Source organism: Myotis nattereri (genome assembly GCF_964212035.1).
Source record: "Myotis nattereri genome assembly, chromosome: 10".
In the NCBI taxonomy this organism is placed as follows: domain Eukaryota; kingdom Metazoa; phylum Chordata; class Mammalia; order Chiroptera; family Vespertilionidae; genus Myotis; species Myotis nattereri.
The window spans coordinates 82,410,550-82,434,130 of record NC_138085.1 but is presented as its reverse complement, the minus strand read 5'-3'; the positions used below and the strand labels follow the sequence as shown (position 1 = coordinate 82,434,130).

General features: G+C 56.7%; 1 protein-coding gene across 2 annotated transcripts in view; it reads right to left on the bottom strand.

The window, feature by feature from the left end:
- The window catches only part of MBOAT2 (membrane bound glycerophospholipid O-acyltransferase 2), a 58,250-nt gene that overhangs the window by 21,621 nt on the left and 13,048 nt on the right, over positions 1-23,581 (bottom strand). For both annotated transcript variants that reach the window (XM_081100577.1, XM_081100576.1), the window contains exons 2-3: positions 15,723-15,868; positions 13,280-13,357 (exon numbers count right to left, since the gene is read on the bottom strand). In XM_081100577.1, the coding sequence (XP_080956703.1) occupies positions 13,280-13,357; positions 15,723-15,868 (224 nt within the window). The remainder of the gene's footprint in view (positions 1-13,279; positions 13,358-15,722; positions 15,869-23,581) is intronic.

The following is a 23,581-nucleotide window of genomic DNA, read 5'->3' as shown; positions in this document are numbered from 1 at the left end:
ATGACCCCTGCAGGACTGACTTCCTTCCGGTTGGTCGTGCTTCTGGCCATGATGTTACACCCAGGGTTTTTATATAAGTAGACATCCTATATAATAAAAGGGTAATATGTTAATTGACCCTAACAGCAGAACAACCAGAATGACCACTCGATCAGTCAATATGAGGTGCACTGACCACCTCTTGGTCCCTTTCCCCAGCCAGCAGGCTCTGATCACCCGATGGCAAACAGGGAACCGGGGGTGGTTGGCAAGGGATGTGGGCAGCCCCAGGCCAAGGCCCCAGCCCCACTGGTCACCCCACACAGAGGGTGACCCATGGTGGGGGTGGGATTGGCACGTGGGTGGGAACAGCCATCCTCTTGGTCCTTTCCCCCGACCGTCAGGCTCCAATTGCCCGATGGCAAATAGGAAACTGGGGGTGGGTGGCAGCTGGGGGACAGGGTTGGCGAGTGGGCGGAACGGCCAACCTCTTGGTTCCTCCCCCCAGCCAGCAGGCTCCAATCACCCGATGGTGAATGGGGAACCGAGGGTAGGTGGTGGTAGGGGGTGGGGCCGGCTGCGGACAGCCAGGGAAGATGGCCCTGATCACAGGCCAGGCCTAGGGACTGTATCCATGCACAAATTTCATGCACCAGGCCTCTAGTGTGTGTGTGTGTGTGTGTGTGTGTGTGTGTGTGTATACCATATGTTTGGCTAGGTTCAAATCTTAAATTTTTCATGTAAGCAATTCAGGTGATTTATGAAAGAGTTCCTTAGAACTTTAGACAAATAGGCAATTCCAATCTAGTTGAACCTCCTGAGCAAGGAAGAGGGTGACCACGCCCTGACTGAAACGCTTTCCACGGGGAGCACACTCCCGGCAGCAACCTGATGGAGCAGCCACATGCACACTCACACACGGTGTGGACACGTCAACACAAAACAACTACAGCTCAGGCGGCAGCTGCATCTCCCAAAGCCGCTTCAGCACCTCCCAGGTCACATGCTCTCCCACAGCCTGGCCGGCACCCCGGCAAGAGAAGCCAACTGCTTTACCCGCTTTGAGCCTGGCCGGCACCCCATCAAGAGAAGCCGACTGCTTTACCCGCTTTGAGCCCCGCCGGACTGTGCTGGCCGGTGGATTATGGAGGGAGTAACTGTTCCCAGGCGCAGCCCATCGTGAGCCTGGCAGTTCCTCCTTCCTGCCGTTTGGAAGTTGGTTGCCAGGAAAGTGTGACTGTCCTGAGGCCCCCACACATGGAAGCCCTGGAGGATGAGAAGAAAACGGAAGGAGGGCCCCAGTGCCCACCAGTAGACAAGGGGATAAAAAAAGCTGTGGGACATTTACACTGTGGAGTACTGCAGCTGTGAAAAAGAGGGAACTCTTACCGTCTGGGACAGCACGGGTGGACCTGGGAAATACTATGCTTAAGTGAAATAAGCTAATCCAAGCAGGACAAATATCACATGATCTCACTTATCTGTGGAATCTAATGAACAAAATGAATTGACCAACCAAATGAGACCCGAAGCAGGGAGGCATGCAACAGACTGACATACCTCCGTGTGGGGTGAGGGGACGAGAAGAGATAAACCAAAGAACTTAGATCCTTACTAGAGGCCCCGTACACGGATTTGTGCACATTGAAAGGAAATTAATTAGAAGAAATATTTTAATATCGCAATCACCCTTTCTCTATAATAGAAATGTCAACCAAATTCACGATCGACAATGACAGATCAAAACACACTCGTGCGATTGGTGCCAGTGAGAGCTTTATATGTATAGCACATGCATGAGCCAACTTAGCCTTTTATAGACATCGAACAAACTTGCTTAATTAGACCTGCTTTCTGATATACCTAAACTTTTTCCAGCCCAGTGAAGCACCCCAACTTCTCTTTCAGGTAATTGTCAGCAACACAGCAGTAAATATCAACATGAAGCAGATTATTATTGTAGATCACGCAGGGAGAACAAAGGGTAAAATATTTAACTGCAGCCGTGTCTGACTATATTCTGTGCAGTGAGAAAACCTGAAGTCATTTTCAAGGTCCACTATTTCTTGCTTCTTTTCAGTAAGGTCAAGTTTCTAAACTTTCTAAATCTCCATTTTCCAGCCAATGAAAAGAAAATTGGATTCCACCGAGTCTCCTATCTACCTACTCCAGGACTTCTGTGAGGATCAAATGAGATGAGGCACGGAAAACGCTTCACAGTCATTTGGTTACAGTGTAAAATGTTTGCACCTGGCTATAAAGCAAGTCGTGTTCCTGGGCAGAAGAAACTACAAGGAGTCTAGTCATTGCTAGGGAGAGGAAGCCAGGCATTGCTACGTGACGTCATTACCTGGTGCCCACAGCCACCATTTCCAGGCTGGGCTGGGCAGTGGGCTGCATTTTGCGCCATGGGGTCTTGGCAGTGTTGGCTGTGATTTGGTGGGGTGTTGCTCTGGGGTGGTGGTGGGGCCTGTGTCCCACTTGGGGGAAGCCGAGTGTTGCTTTGTGGGCGCCAGGTCCGCGGTGCCATTTCTCTGTGCGTGTCACGGCAGCTCCTGCGTTAAGCGCATGCCCCCTGGTGGTCAGTGCACGTCACAGTTACTGGTTGGATGGTTGGACACTTAGCATATTAGCCTTTTATATACATAGATATGCACAGCCCATGGATATGGGCACCAGGGTAGTGAAGATCTGGTGGGGACTAGATAGGGACTGAAAGGAGGTGATTAAGGGGCGGTGGGTAAACAAAAGACATCTGTAATGCTATCAACAATAAAAAATATTTTTTTAAAAAAAAGAAGGAAGGAGGAAGGAGTGTGAGAGAGGCGCCGAACAGGGCCACATCCTAAGATACGTGAGTGAAGAGGCTGATGCCACGTGAAAAAGAGGGGCCCGTCCAATTGAACTGTCCCTGAATTCCGGACCCACAAAATCATAAGCAAAATAATGTACCAGCCTGTTTCAGGCCACTGCCTGCTGGTGGACCAGTCCTTCATCCCTTTTTTAAAAAATATATATATATTTTTATTGATTTCAGAGAGGAAGGGAGAGAGGGAGAGACATACAAACATTAATGATGAGAGAGAATCATTGATTGGCTGCCTCCTGCACGCCCCCAACTGGGGATCGAGCCTGCAACCTGGGCATGTGCCCTTGACCGGAATTGAACCCGGGACCCTTCAGTCCACAGGCCGACACTCTATCCACTGAGCCAAACCGGCCAGGGACATTCATTTATAAAAAATGTTTTTTATTTACTTCAGAGAGAGAAAGGGGGAGGGAGAGAGAGAGAGAAACATCAATGAGGAGAGAGAATCATGGATCAGCTGCCTCCTGCACGCCCCCTACTGGGATCAAGCGTGTAACCCAGGCATGTGCCCTGGACCGGGAATCAAACCGTGACCTCCTGGTTCATAGGTTGATGCTCAACCACTGAGCCACGCCCGCCAGGCTTCTTTGATATTTTTTACGTCTGTTCTACAGACTGGCTAATATCTATCGATCCACCCTTGAGTTCATTGATTCTTTCTTCGGCCATCACAAACCACTCTGTAGCACATTAGTCAATTTCTGATTTGGGTTATTTGCTCTTCAACTCTAGGACTTCCATTTGGTCCTTTTTAGTAGCTTCTATGCCTTTACTGACAGTCCCTATTGGTTGAGTCATGGTCATCATATCTTCTTCTAATTCTTTGAACATCTGTATAATAGCTGCTTTGCAGTTTCGGGGTCCATTTAGAGCCAGTTCCGATTGGCTGCTTTCCCCATTTCTCCACACACACAAAAATGCTCTAGGGGTCATCCTGTGCCTGCCCATCTCGAGGTCAGTCAATGATTAGCCAGAGCTCGTGCTCACACACCTTCAGCCGGGAGGCTCCTGCCCCCTGCCGGCCTATCTGTGGGGGTTCGAGGGCTCACTGGATGGCCCGGCAGCTGTCAAATCTGCCCAATGTTTCCTCTCGCCCAGGCCCTCGCCGGCCGCCCCTGCACCTGTGCGCAGCCTCTGGCCCCCAGGGGTGCAGGGAGCTTCCCAAGTCCCGCTCCGGCCGACTCTCATTCCGGCTCTCACTGCCAAGTTCATCCAGTGTCATAACTGGTTTTGTTGTGTTTGGTTAGGTTTTTTTGGGCGGGTGGGGGGTGGGAGGGAGTAACTTGTCTACCTCTTCACTCAGTAATGGAAGTTCCGTCAGTGACAATGGGCTTTGGAGGCTGGCTCGGGCCAGATCAGAAAGGTAGCCACACCCCGTGAAGTCCTGGCAGCAGGAGAGCCTGGTGGGGCTCCCTGGGGAGAGTGAATGAGTGTTGTGGACGGGAAATCATTGATGGAATTTAAAACGCTTGAAGAACCACCTTCCGTACCAGCAAAAGACACCATGCGGTCTTCCTACCAGACTCAGAGTCCCCCCCTGGCTCCCAGCCCCTATAGAACACACAGTCCTCCACGGGAGGGAAGGGGGGGCGAAGAACCCCCTCTCCGGGTCCCTCCGCTCCGCTCCTCCCGGATACAGATACCAGGTTCGGGTGTTTGGTGACCTGAACGCCCTCGGCTCCTCCCTCGAGACCTGCAGGTAACCGGTGTCCGTCACACCCCGTGCTGCTCGGGAGGCCAGGGCTGGGGGCTCCCTGCCCCCCCTCACCCCCACCCAGGTGTCCTCCAGCGTACACCCTGAGGGCTTTGTTTGCGCTTCCGAAGCCTCATTCACAGGGAAGGGGAGGGGGCTCAGCTGTGCTCACTGGACCAGACACGAACAGGGACACTGACCCAGGCGTCGCTGAGCCCTCCCTGCCGCCCTCTGTTCACAGGTGACGGGCGTGGGCCCAGCCGCCCACGGTGCGGCCTTTTACAAAACCCAACGTCTGCACCCACCCTGGCTCAGGAACTAACGGAGTCACTTCACTTTCTTTACCAAGACCATTTCCAAGTCCATTCCAATATATGCAAGAAAGTGGCTGGTGGCTGCTGGTAACAAGCCGAAGGGCGGCCACACCAACTACCTGCACCCCGAGAAGGTCAAACAAGGCCCCTCCTCCACCTGCAGGGCAGCCACCTGCCTGAGCCCCGGGCACGGGTCCCGGGAAAGTTTCCCTTTCAGTGAAAAAAGAGTGAAGACCTTTGGATTCTAATTCAAACGATCTGGTGAACAGCCCCCCCCCCCGCCCCGGTTCGGTGGGTAAGTGCACAGACACAAACATTTAAAACGTCGAAGGCAGCGATTCTCAACCTGTGGGTCGCGACCCATTGGGGGTCGAACGACCCTTTCACAGGGGTCGCCTAAGACCATCCTGCATATCAGATATTTACATTATGATTCATAACAGTAGCAACATGACAGTTACGAAGGAGCAACAAACATAATTTTATGGTTGGGTCACAACATGAGGAACTGTATTTAAAGGGCCAGAAGGTTGAGAACCACTGGCCTGAAAGCATCAAAAACTCCACTGGCAGGCGATGCAGTGGTAGACGCCTTGGGCAACTGAGGCACAGTCAGCCACAGGAGGGCACCCAGCTTTCAGCCCCTCGTGGCTGCTTCTGGAGCCAGGGCTCTGGGGACAAGTATGTGGAACAGGGTCCGCATCACCCCCAATTCCCCAACTCCAAGGTCATGGGCCACACCCAGCAGGAGGCTAGAACCCGTCACTCACCCTTCAGAGGCTGCCTCCGAACAGAGGCCCTGGTGTGCGCCCCCGGCCCCCCGCACACAGGACCCCTGAATCTCTCCTATTACACTGCAGGGCGGACAATTGAGGATTGGAGGTGGAACGCAGAAAAGGAAAAACAGGGATTCAATGAATTCTTAAAGGTCTTGAAAGCAAGGGCAGCAAGACAGACAATGTGGCCTGGCCGGCATGGCTCAGTGGTTGAGTGCCGACCTAGGAACCCGGAGGTCAAGGTTCGATTCCCGGTCAAGGCACAGGCCCGGGTTGTGGGCTCGGTCCTCAGTGTGGGGCGTGCGGGAGGCAGCCGATCCATGATTCTCTCTCATCACTGATGTTTCTCTCTCTCTCCTGCTCCCTTCTTCGCTGACATCAATAAAAAACAAAAAGTTGAAAGGTGCTGTGACCTGCCCCAGGCTTTGGCTGGTAGCACAGGGGCGGGGCGGGAAGGCCCCCGGCAGCTGAGCTGAGCTGAGCTGAGCCTGCGGGTCTCTCAGAACTGGGACCTGGAGGAAGAGGCGCCCTCTGCAGTCGGCCCCGGGTGTGCGTTTCAGAAAATGGTCAGCTCGTGAGCAGAGCCGGTTCAGCTGGGGTCCAGCGCACATTCGAATCCCTTAATACGTCCGGGCGGAGCGGAGGACACAACGTTGAGTGAGGCCCCGGCCCTGGCCCCTCGAGGTCGGAGTCCCTGGGAGGCCAAGGGGCTGAGCTCACGAACGCGGCGCGGCGCTCACCCGCTCCGCCCAGGGCCTGTGGACTCTGACACTCCCGTGAGTTCACACTGAACGTGCTTGTTTGTTTTGTTTTTAATACATTTTTATTGACTTCAGCGAGGAAGGGAGAGGGAGGGAGAGAGGCTCAACCCCTGGGCCACACTGGCCGGGCACACTGAACATCCTTAGACCAAGCGTCCTCTCACGACGGCTGGCACGAAGTCCTTTCGAGCGGTGCCTGTGGCCGTCCGTGGCATCTGACATTTAATGAAATACAGCTGACGGCAGGGCGTCGCCACTTCCACCCCACGCGGCTGCGGCATTATTGCTCCTAACGGACAGGTGAGGCACCTGAGGCCGGAGGGCAGCACCTCAGACAGCGTGGCCCGGCTCCCGGCTCCCGGCTCCCGCTCCCGGCTCCCGGCTCCCGCTCCCGGCTCCCACCTCCCGGCAGGTGAGCAGGAAGGGAGGCTCCAGGGTCAGGACCTGAATGCGGCCTGAGCCAGTCCCTGCAGCGCAGGGTAACCTGAGACGCACCGGGGCACAGGAGCCAGCCCGCAAGGGTGACTCAGTCTGTACGGGAGGGGGCGGGGGGCGGGGGGCGGCCTTCAGCCCGGAGGTCACCCAGAGCCAGGGCTGAGGGACCAGCATCCCCGCAAACACAGAGGCACTGGGTGTGGACAGCTTGTGCGTGTGAACGTGTGCATATGCGTGTGTGAGCATGTGTGCGTGTGTGTGTGAGCATGTGTGTTTGTGTGTGAGCATGCGTGGGTGTGTGAGCATGTGTGTTTGTGTGTGAGCATGCGTGGGTGTGTGAGCATGCACGCGCATGTGTGTGCGTGTGCGTGTGAGCGTGTGTGTGTGTGTGTGTGTGTGCATGCATGTGAAGTACAGCGGCTCCTTCCGGCTGGGACGGTCTCAGTGGAGGAGTGAGGGCTGTCCCTCAGGGTGGGCAGGGCGGAGGGCAAAGGCGGCAGCTGCTGAGCCCGAGCACCCCGGTGCCATATTGTAAGGAAGCTCAGACACGCCAGCCCCTGGCTCTGGCTGGTCGGCTCAGCGATCAGAGCGTCAGCCCATGGACCAAAGGGTCTCGGGTTCAATTGCTGGTCAAAGGCACGGGGCACGGGCGGGAGGTGCCCAATCGATGTGTGTGTCTCTCTCCCCCTCTTACCTCTCTCCCATTCTCTCTTGAAATCAATGGGGGGAAATATCCTCGGATGAGGATTTAAAAAAGAAAAAAGAAAAAGCCAGCCCCAACCCCGTATCTCAGTGGTGCTTGTTATTCTTTCGAAAAACAAGCCAGGATGTTTACGTCCTCGGTAAGCAGATGAAAATCTCTTTTTGTTTCTCCAACTTAAACAAAGCCTTTGAAGGAAGCTTGGTGGAGAAATAACCCGACAACACACGACCCACCACGACCCCGGGAGCAGACAGCACGGTCCACTTTCACAGACTCCCCGGCGGCCAGTCCCCGGGTCTGGACCTCGCTCACGTGACCTCACCTTCCAGAACCGACGCTCCCTCGTCCGCCCCGTGGCCGGAGCCCTCTCACACCGCGCTGCTGGGACGTTTGTACAAAGCACTAGCGAGCCTGGTCGGCGTGGCTCAGTGGGTGAGCGTCGCCCTAGGATCCAGGAGGTCAGGGTTCGAGTCCCGGTCAGGGCACAGGCCCAGGCTGCGGGCTCCATCCCCAGTGGGGGGCGTGCAGGAGGCAGCCGATCCATGATTCCCTCTCATCATTGATGTTTCCATCTTTCTCCCTCACCCTTCCTCTCTGAAATCAATAAAATGTTTTTTAAAAATCTAATAAAAATAAGAAGCAGAGCCCCGGGCGGCGAGCGTCCTCTCAAAACACTTCCAGGCGCACCCACATGTCACGTAAGCGTGCGGTGCTCAGACACGGGACTGCTGTTGTCTGTCATTCGAACAGATGGTTGTGTGGTTTCTTCACTTTCAGCTCAGGCAAGAACGAGGGTCTTGTTGTCAACGTGAGGTTAATTTCCAAACGCACTAACACCGGAAGGTGGGTCCGGTCCCCGCCAGGGAGGAGCACTCCCCGTTTTTATTTTGCATTCCTTTTTAGAAGCATTCTTATCGTCATCATTACAATGACCGGCTATTTTTAAATAACATGTTATTTTCAAATCAAGAAAGATGCATCATCTAGTGCAGCGGTTCTCAACCTGTGGGTCGCGACCCCTTTGGCGGTCAAACGACCCTTTCACAGGAGACGCCTAAGTCCATCCTGCAGATCAGATATTTACATGACGATTCATCACAGTAGCAACATGACAGTGATGAAGTAGCAACAAAAATAATGTTATGGTTGGGTCACAACATGAGGAACTGTATTTAAAGGGCCGGAAGGTTGAGAACCACTGATCTAGTGAGATACCATCTTCAAACTCCTTTTAACAGATCCATGTGGGGAGTCAGCCATGCAGACGGTGCCCGGCGTGTAGACCGCACCTGGCAGAGCCCCCTGCGTGAGGGAGCCGTGCGAGCTCTCGCCACGCGGGCGCGTTCAGACAGAACAGCCGCAGCCGCTAGACGCCTTCGTTTACCCCGGACGGGTGTCGGTCTTGTTCGCTTCCCCCATTAACGAGCCCCACGTCCTGTGTCACCTGCGTCCCAGGGGAAAACCTCCCTCATGCGCGAGGATGGCGGAGCCTCCTCACAGGGACCCAGTTCACGACTGGAGGGAAAGTGAGACCCCAAAAGCCACCTGGGGCACACCCTCTCCCGGGGGGGGGGGCAGGGTGTCAGGGGATGCCCTGCAGATCTTTCAGACACCCCACGGGGCCGGACATCCTGTTACTTGGCCCCAGGTCACAGGGCCCCTCCTGTGGGAACTGGGAGCACTTACAGCCCCCAAATCGCAAGCACAACACGGCCAAGGCCGCTGCCCCCCTTTGGGCGAAGTTGCTGCACCTTCGCTCCGAGGAAGAGAACAGAACGCTGTTTGGTGGCTCCCTGCCCGCCCTCGGCCACGGGAGGGCATTTCTTTTTTCTATTTAATTTTTTTTTTTATTGATTTCAGAGAGGAAGGGAGAGGGAGATGGAGAAACATGGATCGGCTGCCTCCTGCACGCCCCACACTGGGGATGGAACCCACAACCTGGGCCTGTGCCCCCACCAGGGATCGAACCGTGACCTCCTGGTTGATAGGGCGACGCTCACCCCCTGGGCCACGGTGGGCGGTTAGGGGCGGTATTTCTTTCTAATGACGCATTCTCGGCATCACCCTGCTTCCTGCTCAGGAGGAGCCCAGTGCAGAGGGAGGCGACTGCTCCGACCCCTGCCTCCTCGCACACCTGCCTCCTGCGAGCAGGGCTGCCACGCCCACGGCAGGGCTGAGCCAGGAGGAAGCCGCATGGGTGCTCGAGCGGCTGCGCAGCGCTATCACCAGGAAAGGAGGAGGCTGAGGAGAGTGCTCTGCAGTATTTCCCAACTTTTACGACTACACTTCAGCGCAAGTACATAAGGCCAGCATCTGTCCTGCCCCACCTGACCCTGCACACATGGCCGATGGGGGACAGGCCGGTCTCTCCCTCCTTCCTGCCTCCTCGGCCCCGGGCCCAGCTCCCTCCAGCGGGGACCGCAGTGTGCCTGCCCCGGTGACCGGGAGAGAGAGAGAAACATCAATGATGAGAGAGAATCTCCTGGGGATCGAGCCCACAACCTGGGCACGTGCCCCGACCGGGAATCAAACCGTGACCTCCTGGTTCGTAGGTCGATGCTCAGCCACTGAGCCACGCTGGCCACTGAGCCACGCCGGCCGGGCAAGTGAGCGGAGAGTTTTGGAGGGCGAGGACCCACGTGTCCACCACCTCTGAGATCCCAGACACACCACAGCGCACAGACATGTCTGCTCAAGGTGGCGGAAGCTGAGCCATGGCTGGTTGGCTCACAGGCATGTCCTGCAGCTCTTACAACACAACCCACAGCAGCTTGGCGACCCGTGGGCGTGGGCAGCGTCGCTCTATGTCTCTTCATCATAAGTGTCTTCAGGTCGGCCTCTGGGTGACCGGTACTTGCCGAGTCCTAAGACAGCCCGCAGCCTAACCTCTCGGGCAACGGGGCCCCTCCCACTGTCACACACCCCCTCCCCCATCTCACCCCCCACTCCCACTCCAGCCGCTCACAGCTGAGCACCGGCGTTCCTGGCGCCGTGTTCCAGTCTGATGCCTTCAGAACTCAAGACAAGTTTCCCACAGAAAAGTTAGAGACGAAGCGCGCACACGAGGGTGCTTATGTCTGCCCACAGAAGCGTCCACAGCCCCGCAGGTACCACAGGAGCCGGCCCCTGGCCACCTCTCCGGGCAAAGCCTTCCTGCTTCCCGGTGGGGGTGCCTGCCCAGGCGTCCTGAAGGAGGAAGCAGGGGGCGGCCTGAAGGCAGGTCTCGGAGGCCAGGGAAAGGGCTGCTGTTCTGCAGGAGTCGTGCTAACACTCATCCATTTATTCATTCACTCATTCATCCATTCATTCACTCATTCATCCATCCATTCACTCATTCATCCATCCATTCACTCATTCATCCACCCATTCATCCACCCATTCACTCATTCATCCATCCAGCCACTCATTCATCCATTCATTCACTCATTCATCCATCCATTCAGCCACTCATTCATCCATTCAGCCACTCATTCATCCATTCAGCCACTCATTCATCCATTCATTCATTCGTTCATTCTCGCATTCATCCATTCATTCACTCATCCATTCATTCATTCACTCATCCATTCATTCATTCGGTCATTCTCTCATTCATCCATTCCACTCCTTCATTCATTCACTCACTCATTCATCCATTTGTTCATTCGTACATCCATTCATTCATTCGATAGACATGCATTGTGAACAAAGCCTCCTGGGACCTGCGCCCCACTCAGGAAACAAAAGCAGGCGTGGTAAGGCAGTGGCCACAGAGCCTGCAGAGTGGGAAGGCAGGACACGTTACTCAATAACCCTTGATACATTCAGCATTTAAAATCGAGAAGTCTCTCCAAAAGGGGTACAACTCCATGAGAGCGTGTGACGAATAACCCGTCCCAGGTCAGGGCACCCAGACAAGCTCCTGGAGGGGTAAGGTGACCTGGAATCTGCAGGGTCAGAGGAGGGAGGAGGGAGGAAGGAGAAGGGAGAAGGAGGGAGGAGGGAGGAGGGAGGAAGTAGGGAGGAGGGAGGAGGAGGGTGAAGGAGGGGGAAGGAGGGAGGAGGGAGAAGGAGGGAGGAGGGAGGAGGAAGGGGAAGGAGGGAGGAAAGAGGAGGGAAGATGGGAGGAGGAGACAAGGGGCAGGAAAGAGGGAAGAGGGAGGACAATGAAAGGGAGGAGGGAGGAGGAGGGAGGAGAGTGCTCCAGGCAGAGGGAGCGGGGTGGGCAGCGCCTGAGGCAGGAGGAGAGAATATTCCCAGTTATGTTCTTGGAGAACAAGGTGAAGGGCTGGTTGGAGGGTGCGGGGAGAAAAACAGGCTGTGCCCCTGACTCATTCTTCAGTCCACATGCCCTTAAGGTTGCCAGGCAGGAGCTGCACCCCCACTTGCCAGCAGCCTGGGCTGAGCGAGCCGCACCCCATGCTCCCCCACCTCAATGCCCAGCCCCCCACCCTCTAGCCACACCCCCATGCTCCCCCTGCCGCAATGCCCAGCCCCCCACCCTCTAGCTGCTCCTCCTGCCTCAATGCCCAGCCCCCCACCCTCTAGCCACACCCCCATGCTCCCCCTGCCGCAATGCCCAGCCCCCCACCCTCTAGCTGCTCCCCCGCCTCAATGCCCAGCCCCCCACCCTCTAGCCACACCCCCATGCTCCCCCTGCCTCAATGCCCAGCCCCCCACCCTCTAGCCGCTCCTCCTGCCTCAATGCCCGCCCCCACCCCCAGGGAAGCCCTCCTGCACTCTCCCCTCCTCGGCTGGAGCCGCTGTCACATCCGCTCCCTGTCCTCCAGGAAGGCCGTCCTGAGCATCTTGCCTGTGGTCCCTCCTGCTGGACACGGTGCCCGGGGCCCCCACCCACCCCCCTTCTGCAGCAGAGCTGACTCCGGCCCTGGAGGCATGCATCCTGCGAGCGGGCACCCAGCATCCAGGCCAAGGAAACTGGCAGGACAGGGAGACGTTGCCCGGGAAGGTGCCGGGGGACACGGCGGGGAAGGCAGGCCCAGCACAGAGGACGGGGCTGGGCAGACTCAGGACCAGAAGCGAGCGAGCTCTAGTCTCTGGGCGGAGCCACAGAGAGCCCTGCAAGACGGTCCCCTTCCCGCCCCTGACAGCGCCCCAAACGGGCCTCCGCCAGCGGCTCCCCAGGCCTCGTGGTCTCTGGGCACAGGGAGGGCATCTCAGGTAAGAAAGACGAATCACCAATGATTTTCCCACGAGCGATCTGAACACAAACACGCCGCACAGAGGACCCGGGAGGCAGCGCGGATCCCAGCGCAATGTCAGAGCGAGACGGGGGGCACCTCTTCCTCCCTCGTCTGCCTCTCAGGATGCTGCCTGGAGCCCAGGCCCCGCATTCAGCCAGGGGTTCTAACCAGAGGCAGCTCTGCGCCCCAAGGGGCCCTGGGAACTATCTGGAAACATTCATGGCCGGCACAGCCTGTGGGAGGAGCTCCTGGCATGTAGTGGGCGGGGCCAGGGCAGCAGCCGCACCTCCCACAGAGCCGGGAAGCCACATACCAATGAATTACCCGCCACCCCCGCCACCCCCCTGCCCCGCCCCCCAGAGCCAACAGGGAGAGGCTGAGAGCCCAGGCACAGGCACACGGGATGGACGCACACCGATGATCTTATGACAGTTCTTGAAAAAGCCATCACAGTGTAGGGGCATGTTAGTGCAGTAAGATTCTATCTGATCCAGCTGTGTTAGCGTGAAACACGTGTGTGTGTGTGTGTGTGAGAGTGTGTGAGTGTGTGCAAAGCGAACACTTACTTGTGCATGTGCTCCATTCCTATTATGATCATGATGCAGTAGGAAACTCCACTTTGTACGAGGAAATGTAAGGCATACCTACAAAAAGGGAGAGCACGGTTAGGCAGGGATGGCACCACTCACAGACGTCAAGTTCAAACAATCTGGGCCTAAAGGTGGTAAGTTCAGCCCGGCCGGCGTGGCTCAGGGGTTGAGCGTCGACCTAGGAACCAGGAGGTCACGGTTCAATTTCGGGTCAGGGCACAGGCCCGGTTACAGGCTCGATCCAGTGTGGGGCGTGCAGGAGGCAGCCGATCAGTGATTCTCTCTCATCATGATGATTTTCGAACATTTTTCCATAGAAATAGTATAAATAAGAAGCAGGCTCCACAGCAGGCCACACACACACACACACACACACACACGGACACAGACACACACACACACACACACACACACACACGGACACGGACACAGAAGGTCCGGGTGCTACTATAACCACTGGGCCAGAAGGAAGCAGAAGGACACGCATGAGCACACACTGAAGCAGAAGCTAGGAAACATGGCCGCCACACTTTTCTAGTGAGTCCCCCCTCCGAGTGCCGCCAGCGCTGACCGTCCCCTCTCAGACCTGAAGTGAAACGGAGAGGACTGCACCTGCCCTCGGGGCCTGACTCCCGGAGAGGACAGCTCCCGGAGACACGCGTGTCAGGACTCCGGGCCATCTCTCCCTTCCCCGTTTCCCTGGGGGACGCTTCTCGGGACTGAGGACTATGGGGCAGGGGCGGAAGCCGAGTTTCATTTCTCAAGCAGGCCTGTTTCCCGGATCCCGGCGGGGGCCTGAGGCCCTGGCATCGTGGCTCAGGGGGTCTGGTTGGCATCACTTGGGGAGCCAGCCTCCAGTTGTGCGAGCCTTCGCTACTGTGCCGTGTGCCCACTGACCTACGAACCAGGAGGTCACGGTTCGATTCCCGGCCAGAGCACCTGCCCAGGCCGTGGGCTCCATCAGTGGCAGGAGGCAGCTGGCCCATGATTCTCTCTCATTGTTGTTTCTCTCTCCCTCCTTCCCTCCCTCCCTCTCCCTTTCTCTCTGAAATTAATAAAAATATTTTTTAAAAAGAGGCTGGATAAACATCGAGCTTTCCAGTCTAGACCAGCAACTGGGGGATGGCAGTGACGGGTGATGGCAGACGCGGCCGCGGCCCAGGGAACCGCCCGTGCCCACAGCGAGCCTGAGCGCTGCTGAGCCACACGGTCCTCTCTGTGGTGCAGCTCCTGCAGGCCCTGTGGCCGTCACGGGTTCCATTTTACAGACCAGGAAAGTGACACCCAGAGGCTGAGCCACACGCCCAAAGCCACTCAGCTGCCGGCCCGGGCCCGGGGGAGCGGGTCTGTGACTTCAGCGTTTGACCTCCCCCCCCACCCCCCGCCTGCCCTGCGTCCATGATGCTCACAAATACTGAGAGTCTGTGGGTTCGCAGTTGAAAGAAAGTCACAAATGATGCGTAAGGGGGAGAAGGTGGAGGCCGACAGAAGCCGTGAGACGGTCGGTTACACTCACCGACTTTAACGCAGCGAGAGCCAGCCGGGCAGCTGACCCCTGAGCGGGGGACCCGCACGACCGCACCCGCTCGCTGAGACAGGGACCCGCAAGGACACCCCGGGACACCTCCCCCACAGCCTCTCTCCCGGCCTCTCGGTCCCCGCCATCACCTGGGCAAGCAGGCCGGTGGCATCTCCCAGGGAAACCTCCTGGCCCCGAGGGAACACGCGCGTGTATGAAACATCACAAGGAAGAGCTTGGCACCATCAACACGTCTTCCCGCCAAAACCACACAGAAACCCTCTTTCCACCGAGGGCAGGATCTAAAAGACGGGAAGGCAGCCCCGCCAAGGGCGCCTCCAGACCCTCACACTCACTTGCTCAGCAATAACAACCACTTGAAATGACCCACCTGTCGTGGTGCACAAGGCCTGTCAGGCAGGTGAAAGGAACTACGCGGGAGGGAATGCACGTCTCTATGCCTCATCTGTCCTTTTTCATAATTATTAACAGTCATCGCCCTCAGCCCACACTGCAGAGACAGGGCCCACTCTCCACTCACTGACAATAAAAACTACAAAACGTTAGTCCTGGCCGGGGTGGCTCGGCTGGCTGCCCCGTCACCCTGTGCGCCAAAAGGCTGCAGGTTCGATCCCCGGTCAGGGCGCAGGCCCGGGTTTCGGGCTCGATCCCCAGTGTGGGGTGTGCAGGAGGCAGCTGATCAATGATTCTCTCTCATCATTGATGTTTCTATCTCTCTCTCCCCCTCCCCTCCTCTCTGGAATCAATAAAAATATATTTTTTAAAAAACAGCCAACAAAACTATAAAACGTTATCAGTAAATATAAGCCCAAAACCTCCGAGAGTGTATCTTTCTACAGGACATCAGCATCTCCGTTTACAGAGGATCAACATACTTACCATCCAAAGCAAAAAACTGCAAGATAAAGGCCCAAGAGAGTAGCCACGACATGTCTTATGAAAGAGCTAGTTTTGCTTGAATGAAGGTACGTTCGAAACCAAATGGCTGCGAGCAAGGCAAAGAGCTGGCACACGACGAAGTTGACCTGTGAAGAGAAAGCATAGGTCACCTTAGCAACACGGAGGGACTCCTCCCCCGACGGCTTCTTTCCGTGCTCGGGGCGAACGCACCACGTGACGTGAGGGCTCCCGTTTCACACAGACACACCGCTCAGGGCCGTCCCGGGAGGAGAGCCAGCGGCCCAGGGGGATGGGCCCACCGGCTGTGCCCACGCGGCAGGGACAGGGGCGCGGGGTGAAGGCCGGGAGGGCCGCGAAGGAACCTGGAGGAGCCGGGCTCAGGCACAGAACCCGGGCAGCCTCGGGGGGAGGGAGGGACCCTGACCCTGTAACTGGGAGAAGCAAGAGCTCTCAGTCCCCCAAAACCCCCGGGGTCCAGCTCTGGTCCAGATCCCCGAGGGCCTGGGGGCACATCCTCTTCGCTTGGGGTTTGCACCCGCCCCTGGCAAGGAGTCGAGGGGACACCCTGGTCCCAGCCGCCGCCGGGGAACCGCAGGAACCACGTCCCAGCCCTGGGGGTCAGGGCCCAGGAGAAGGGAGGGGGATGACAGGGAGGGCGCCCGCAGCGGGGCGCCCGCCGGGGTGATCTTCCTTCCTCCTGACGCGCCGCGGCCACGGCGTCCCGCACTCGCAGCGAGGACACGCGTGCGTGCCCGTGTCCTCCCCTCCCGCAACACTTCCTCCTCCCTCGGAAAGTATTAAGCGAAAGGCTACGAAGAATACGCTTCCGTGGCATCTAAAGACTCGTTTCTCTCCTATGTTCTCATACTAGTTTAAGGAAAATATGGCTAAAAATCTACAAATAAAAGAAAGCCTCCGTCTGGCATGAGGAACTTGCTCACAGCACATCACGGCCAGACACAGGCCGTTTCAGGAGCCGCGATTGGAGCACGTGGCGGTGTCTGCGGGTGGGAGCTGCCACGGACCCGCGGGGAGAGCTGCCCGGGACAGGCCTGCGTGGCGTCCCTCCGCGAGGGACACAGCTGCCCGCTGCTGCCCGTGCCTGTGAGCCACGGGTCCCGGGAACACGCGAGGCCGGCACGGCCTCCCAGCAGGCGCGGGCCCTGTCCCCGCCCCGAGGGCCCAGCGGGCGTTTTGCTTCAGCAGCAGGTGCCCCTGATCTTCGTGACTCATCGCTCCCAGCTGCGCGTTCCCTAACTCCCGCCTCATCTCTGTCAGCAAAGCCTACAGAGCATCTTACGGAGCATCTTCCGGCAAAGCCTAGGAAACGAGACAGTGCCCGAGTCCCGGGCCAGCCGGTGGCTCAGAGTCCACTGAGAACAGCAAACACGCACACAAGCAGCTTCGACTCCATCCCTAATGTGTCTCCTCACGGGCTACACAGACGGAGGGTCAGAGCATCACAGCCCGGCCCGTCAGGGTTCGATTCCTGCTCAGGGCTCCTGCCCGGGTTGCAGGCCCGATCCCCAGTGTGGGCGTGCAGGAGGCCGCCGATCCATGCTTCTCTCTCATCACTGATGTTTCTCTCTCTCCCCCTCTCCCTTCCCGCTCTGAAATCAATAAAGATATATATATATATTTTTTTTTTTTTTAAAGAATATCACAAAGGAAAAGCATAAGGGGTGAATGTCGCAGATAACATCCTCCCCCCTCTCTCTTTCTCTCTCTCTCTCTCTCTCTCTCTCTCTCTCTCTCTCTCTCTCTCCTCTCTCATTACTGAAAGTCTCACTTGGCCGTGCTCCTGTTTCCCAGTCCGCCATGTGCAGTGGGACAGGTGAGCCATTCCTCGCGCTGCAGGACAGACTTCCCCAAAGATGTCACTGCCGACGCTGCCACCCGACTTACCGAAACCTCAGCCAACTCACTGCCACCCCCGGGAGAGGGCACTGCTGGGAGCCGCGGCCGGCCGGCCGGTCAGCCCTGTGGTCCCAGTCAGCCCTGTGGTCCCAGTCAGCCCTGTGGGCCTCCTGCGGGGAGGAGCTGCAGAGGCGAGGATCCACGCGGCCTTTTTCCAAAGCCTTCCCCTGAGAACACACCCACCTCCGCACAAGGCCTGCTGCGTGTCCCAAGAACCAACCCCTGTCATTGGGGGGGGGGGGGAAGGGGGGCGGCTGCCCGGAGGGAGGGAGGGAGACGCGAGGCGGACCAGCTCAGCTATTTCAGGCCTGAGTTCGCCGGTCCTGGGAGCGGGCTGTCGCTGGGTTTCCCTGGGGGGGCTCTGGCAGGACCCCCAGGAACCTGGGAGGGGTGCCCTTTCGGACAGAGGACAGGTGAAAGGAGCCCTTTCCTGGACGCCCTCTCCCTTCTGCACCTGGGCACCCGGTACCTCCCTCAGGAGTGATGCGCGCTGTGTTCAAGTTTCCGAACCAGCCACCGAGCGCCAGGATCTAACATGGTAACTACCTCCCGCTTCTGAGTCCGCGCTGCCGGCTCCGGCCCCCGAGGCCACGGCAGGCCCGCCGGGTCCTGAAGGAGAGGAAACTTTCACACGGAGCAGCCCACGGCCACAGAGAAGCAGCTCTTTCCAGCGCAGCCGCACAGAGGGAGAAGGCCGGCGGGCACCAAGGCGCACGGGCACTGGAGTCAGCGCCGCCCGCCCGCCCGCCCGGTCAGCGAGCGCATCTCCTCTCCGGCCTGAGCCAGCCGTGGGAAGGCCTCCCTCCGACCCCAGAAGGAAGCACTGAGGGTTCGCCGTGGGGGCGGGAGGTCCCAGGCTAACCACAGCCACACGGCCACGTTATGAAGCCCAGGGCAAGGCAAGCTGCTGGGACACAGGAGGGAGCCACGCCCGGCTCTCCCTCCTCGGCTGTCCCTCCCCGGCTGTCCCTCCCTGGCTGTCCCTCCCCGGCTGTCCCTCTGAGCATGGCTGTCCCTCCCCGGCTGTCCCTCTGAGCATGGCTGTCCCTCCCAGGCTGTCCCTCCCCGGCTGTCCCTCCCCGGCTGTCCCTCCGAGCACGACGGAGGCTGGTCTGCTTCCCATCTCCACGCGCGCGGCTAACACGACACATGACTGGCAGCGAGCTCATCCCTAAACAGGATAAAGGGGGATAAACATGGGAACAAGGAATAGAGCCCCATTTTACCAACAGGATTTGGACCTTGAGGCTGTTCACATGCGTGTGTGTGCGTGTGTGTGTGTGTGAGACTCAACATCTGTCTCTCCCGTGGTTACAATAGGGAAGCGGAAGGCCTGCAGAGGGAAAGAAAGAGGGATAAACAAACCCTCCAGCCACGCGCCAGGGCGGAGCTGAGCAGCACAAAGGGACGAACGACTGGTCGCACACGACACAGAGGGCTCTCAAAGTACCCACCCTGTGAGGAAGGCACCGGAAAAGAGACGGGTACCGACCACACATCTCTCTCCCTGTGAACTGCTAGACATGCAAGCTCGTCTCTGCCGACAAAAAGCAGATCCGAGGTTACCTGGGGAGGCAGGAAGGGAGCGGCAGAATCTAAAATAACCTCACAGATCTGTTTACTTATTGAAACTGCTGCCAAAATTTCATTCATTCATTCATTCATCCGTTTCTACTATGACTATCAGAAGCATTAGCCCGAGTAAGTACAGTGTTCCTGTCCTAATTAACTCGGGAGCATACATATCCAGGGGCCCCATATGTGATACTGGGGAAAAGGCACCTGCCCTTAAAAAACAACAACAAAAAAACCCCACAAAAGTCTATTTCGATCCTCCTGTTAATTTCACGGGGCTTCAAGTTATGCAAAAAAACGCATTTCTCCGGGGCTGCCCCATTATCATCAGATTTCAGTTCAATACAATATCCACTTACAAACATGGTGATTTGCTTTTGAAATTCACTGCCTCCCACTCGAAACAGTCCGCTCTTCGCCAAAGATCATGGCGATATAAAACGCATTAATTTTTAGTGATTCACTGGGCCGTGAGAGCCCTTGGCCTCTGAAACACTACCCATCAAGTACTTAGAGAGAACACGACCTAGATGAGCCAATGGGGGCATTTAACTTCTCACTCCCTACAGAATTCGTAAAGGTCCCAGACGCCGCGCCCAACAGAAAATCACGAGTGAATTTTATGCCTCCTGACGCTGTACCCTGTAAATTATCCTACAGCAAATCTTCAAAAATCATTACTAGAATGCGCATTTCATGAGAACACAGATTTTGATCGATTTTGTTTGTTAAATTCCTTAGCACCTGTTCCTGGTTCAATGCAAATATGTGCTGTGCGATACTTGCAAGCTCACACGCTGTTTTATCTTTCAGGTCAGCACAGTTGCCCTGAATTGAGGGGCAACCTCTCTTCCTACGGCCGGACGAAACTTTCCCATGAAGCATGAGCATAAGAAAGGGAGCTCTGTGATGGGAATCACCGGCGCCACCGTCACCCTGCACAGGGACATGTGGTGAGTCCGTCCCAGGAGGCGGGCGGAGGCCCAGTCACGTGGGCTGTGCCGAGGCGCAGGCTCCACGCGGCGGGGATACGGTGGCTCCGTGGAAACTCTGACCAGTTTCCACGCCCGGGTCTGGAGGAAGCCGCAGCCGGAAGGCCAGCTGCACGTCCCACGTCGTCAAATGTTTACACCAGCTCTGAGGTGACTGTCCAATCGCCCCGCACTGCTGGGGAAGTCACCACAGTTAAAAGCTCTAACAGTTGTTCAGAAGCCAGTGATTTTCAGTTCAGTGTCCATCTATGAGCCAGGGGGTCACAGTTCGACTCCCGCTCGGGGCACAGGCCTGGGTTGTGGGCTCGATCCTCAGTGTGGGGCGTGCAGGAGGCAGCCCATCGGTGGTGTTTCTCATCACTGATGTTTCTCTCTCCCTTCCTCTCTCTGAAATCAATAAAAATATATTTTTAAAAGCCCAGTGATTTCATATATTGTTTGACTCAAGAAACCTCTTCTCCTAAGGAAATAAGCAGGTATATGTGCCAAGTGTACATGTGGGAAAATTCATTGGGAAATCATGGTAGCAAAACATTTCCCACGACTAAGGAATAATTAAACAACCATACGTCCCAATGGCGGGCCATTGGGTAGGTTTTGGAAGCAACGTAATAGAATTGGAAATGAGTCTCCAAAGGTAAAGGCAAAAGGTTACAAGAATTTTGCATTCAGTGTGAGCCTAATTAACACACACACACACATACACACACCCCACACATGTACACATACCACACACACGCACACAGACTCCAAACACACGCACACACACACAGAGACACTATACACACACCACGTACACACACACCACACACACACACCACACACACACACACACACACACACACACATATAACCACACACACATACCCCACTCACACCACACTCACACCACACATGCTACACACACACACATACCCCAGAAAAAAGAGGACTCGGACTCGGAACGCGTGGCTCCGGGACGCAGGCCTGTGGGGGACCTCACACACGCTTTCCGCATCTCACAGCTCCAGCCTCCCCCGAGCGCTCGCCTCCGCGTGGGAAGCCCTCGCAGCTCCTGCGCTTCGTCCACACGTGCGCTCTTATTTAGGCGGATGAGTTTCTCACGGCTACTGCTCTTCTCAGCGTTTCGCAATACACTGGCATTTTGAGGGTGAAAAATAAGAGTAAAACATGCTCAGGGAGCCCCTCATGTCACCCCTTCCCAAGGTGCAGGCGGACTGGAGTTGGGCTGCATTCGCCGTTGTTCAGTCCTAAGCAGCTATTTTGCTTTGGGTTTTAGGTCTTGGCCTGTGAACAGACAGAGAGCCGAACACCTGTTCCCCAGCCATTTCTAACACCCGGGGACGTGTGGGGGCCAGGGATCACATGAGAGAGCTGATCTACCATTTCTGATGAGCACAATAACACCAATAATACAACCAATAATACAACCATGCTTTCATTCATAACTATTGTTCATATGTGACAGTTAACTTCCAAGTATCCATAGAAACACATTCTGCATATAACTCAGAGTGAAATCACCTCAAATGCTTTATATAATTATCAGGCAAAATATAAATACATAGTTGTTATTGCAAGAGTAAAATGAGACTAAAATTCACGAGCATGAAAACTCTAGGTAGGGAAAGAGGCGAGCTACGATGAGCACTGAGAAAGGGGTTCATTCATATGACAACTTCAGGAAGAACGTTAGAGCCTTGGAGCCAACTGTTCACCAATATTTTTAAGGTCAAAAAGAGATTAGATTATTTTATAATTCTATTACTTGTAAAGTGGTTTATTGCTAACTTAACCTTTAAGAATTCTTAACCTTTAAGAACTGTATTTGACTTTTATTGAGTTCCAGGTAAGTCATAAAAAATGACCTTTTTCATGAAAAGGCTCTGCTTGGGAATTCTTCACGTCTTTAATTAGCTCTGCGTCTCGGTGTCACAAGGGGCAGCACCCTGAGCTCACCCATGATAATAACACAGTGAGGCACACGTCCTATATAATAAAAAGAGCTAATATGCTAATTAGACCAGACAGTGGAATGACCTTCCGGAACGACCAGTGGGTGCACAGATTTCGTGCACCGGGCCTCTAGTTCATAATAAAAATATTGAAGAAATAGGCAGAAGCCACATGACCCCCCACCGGGTTCCCAGAGCAGAACGGCTGGCACCGGGGTGCAACGGCAGCACCCACTGGGGTGCAGACGGAGCCAGGCTCTCCGGCCCACACAGCCCGGAAGCGACGCTCAGTGGCAGGGTCCCAGTCTGCACCCACACTGGGTCCTGGAGCCACCATCTCCCCACCAGGACCTCCGTGGGAAGCTCGTCTGCAGTGCCATCAGCGCCAGCATCCGCCCCGCCCAGCTGCCCTCTGACCTCTCATGGGCCCTTGCCTGGCCCAGGGCCTGCACCTGCTTTACCAGCGGCTCCCTCACCTGGAAGCTGCACTTCGGCTCTGAGTGACAGACACAGTTACCCTCCCGGCCCGGCCGGCCCAGGCCCGAGTCCCCGCTGCTTCTCCCTGATGATCCAGGCCCTGTGGGCAGCCCTGCCCCCCCAACCCCCTGCCCCCCACCCCCCTGCCCCCCACAGACCTGGAGCTGGCGCGGCCCCAGATGGGGGGCGTGTGCTCGCCACCCCACCACCTCCTTGCTGTGAGGGCGGCCATGTGCCAAGGCTCCGGGAAAGGAGTGTGAGCTGAAGTGCTACGCGGGTGACGCTTCCTGCCAACCACGGGGACCCCAGCAGGGACATCACCTGAGAGCCAGGCACACTGTGGACTATCCGGCCCCACACGGACCCCCGCAGCGGAGACTGGCCGCGGGCCCAGCAATCTGAGTTTCCGCAGGTGCCGCGGGAGCTCGAACGCAACCTCAGGCTTCGCCCGGCCCAGCCCTCGCGCCGGCAGCCTCAGCCCCACTGGCGGGAAGGCCCCCTACTGTCCTGCTGCCGAGCTTGGCACGGTGCTGGGAGGAGCACAGGTCTCCACAGGCCGAGGAGCAGGGCTACCCGGAAATCTGGACCATTTACATCAACACTGTGACGGGAGGAAAATAGACTGTCATCTTTTTAAAAAATATATATTTTTTCTGATTTCAGAGAGGAAGGGAGAGAGATAGAAACATCATTGACAGGCTGCCTCCTGCACGCCCCCCACTGGGGATCAAGCCTGCAACCCGGGCCTGTGCCCTGACCGGGAATCAAACCGTGACCTCCTGGCCCATCGGTCGACCCTCAACCACGGAGCCACGCCGGCCGGGCTCAGCTCTTCCCGTGAGGCCCCGTGGCGGGGGCTCTGACAGCAGCTCTATCCCGTTCCCACACAGCTCTCCGCAGCCCTCATTCACATGCTGCTGCC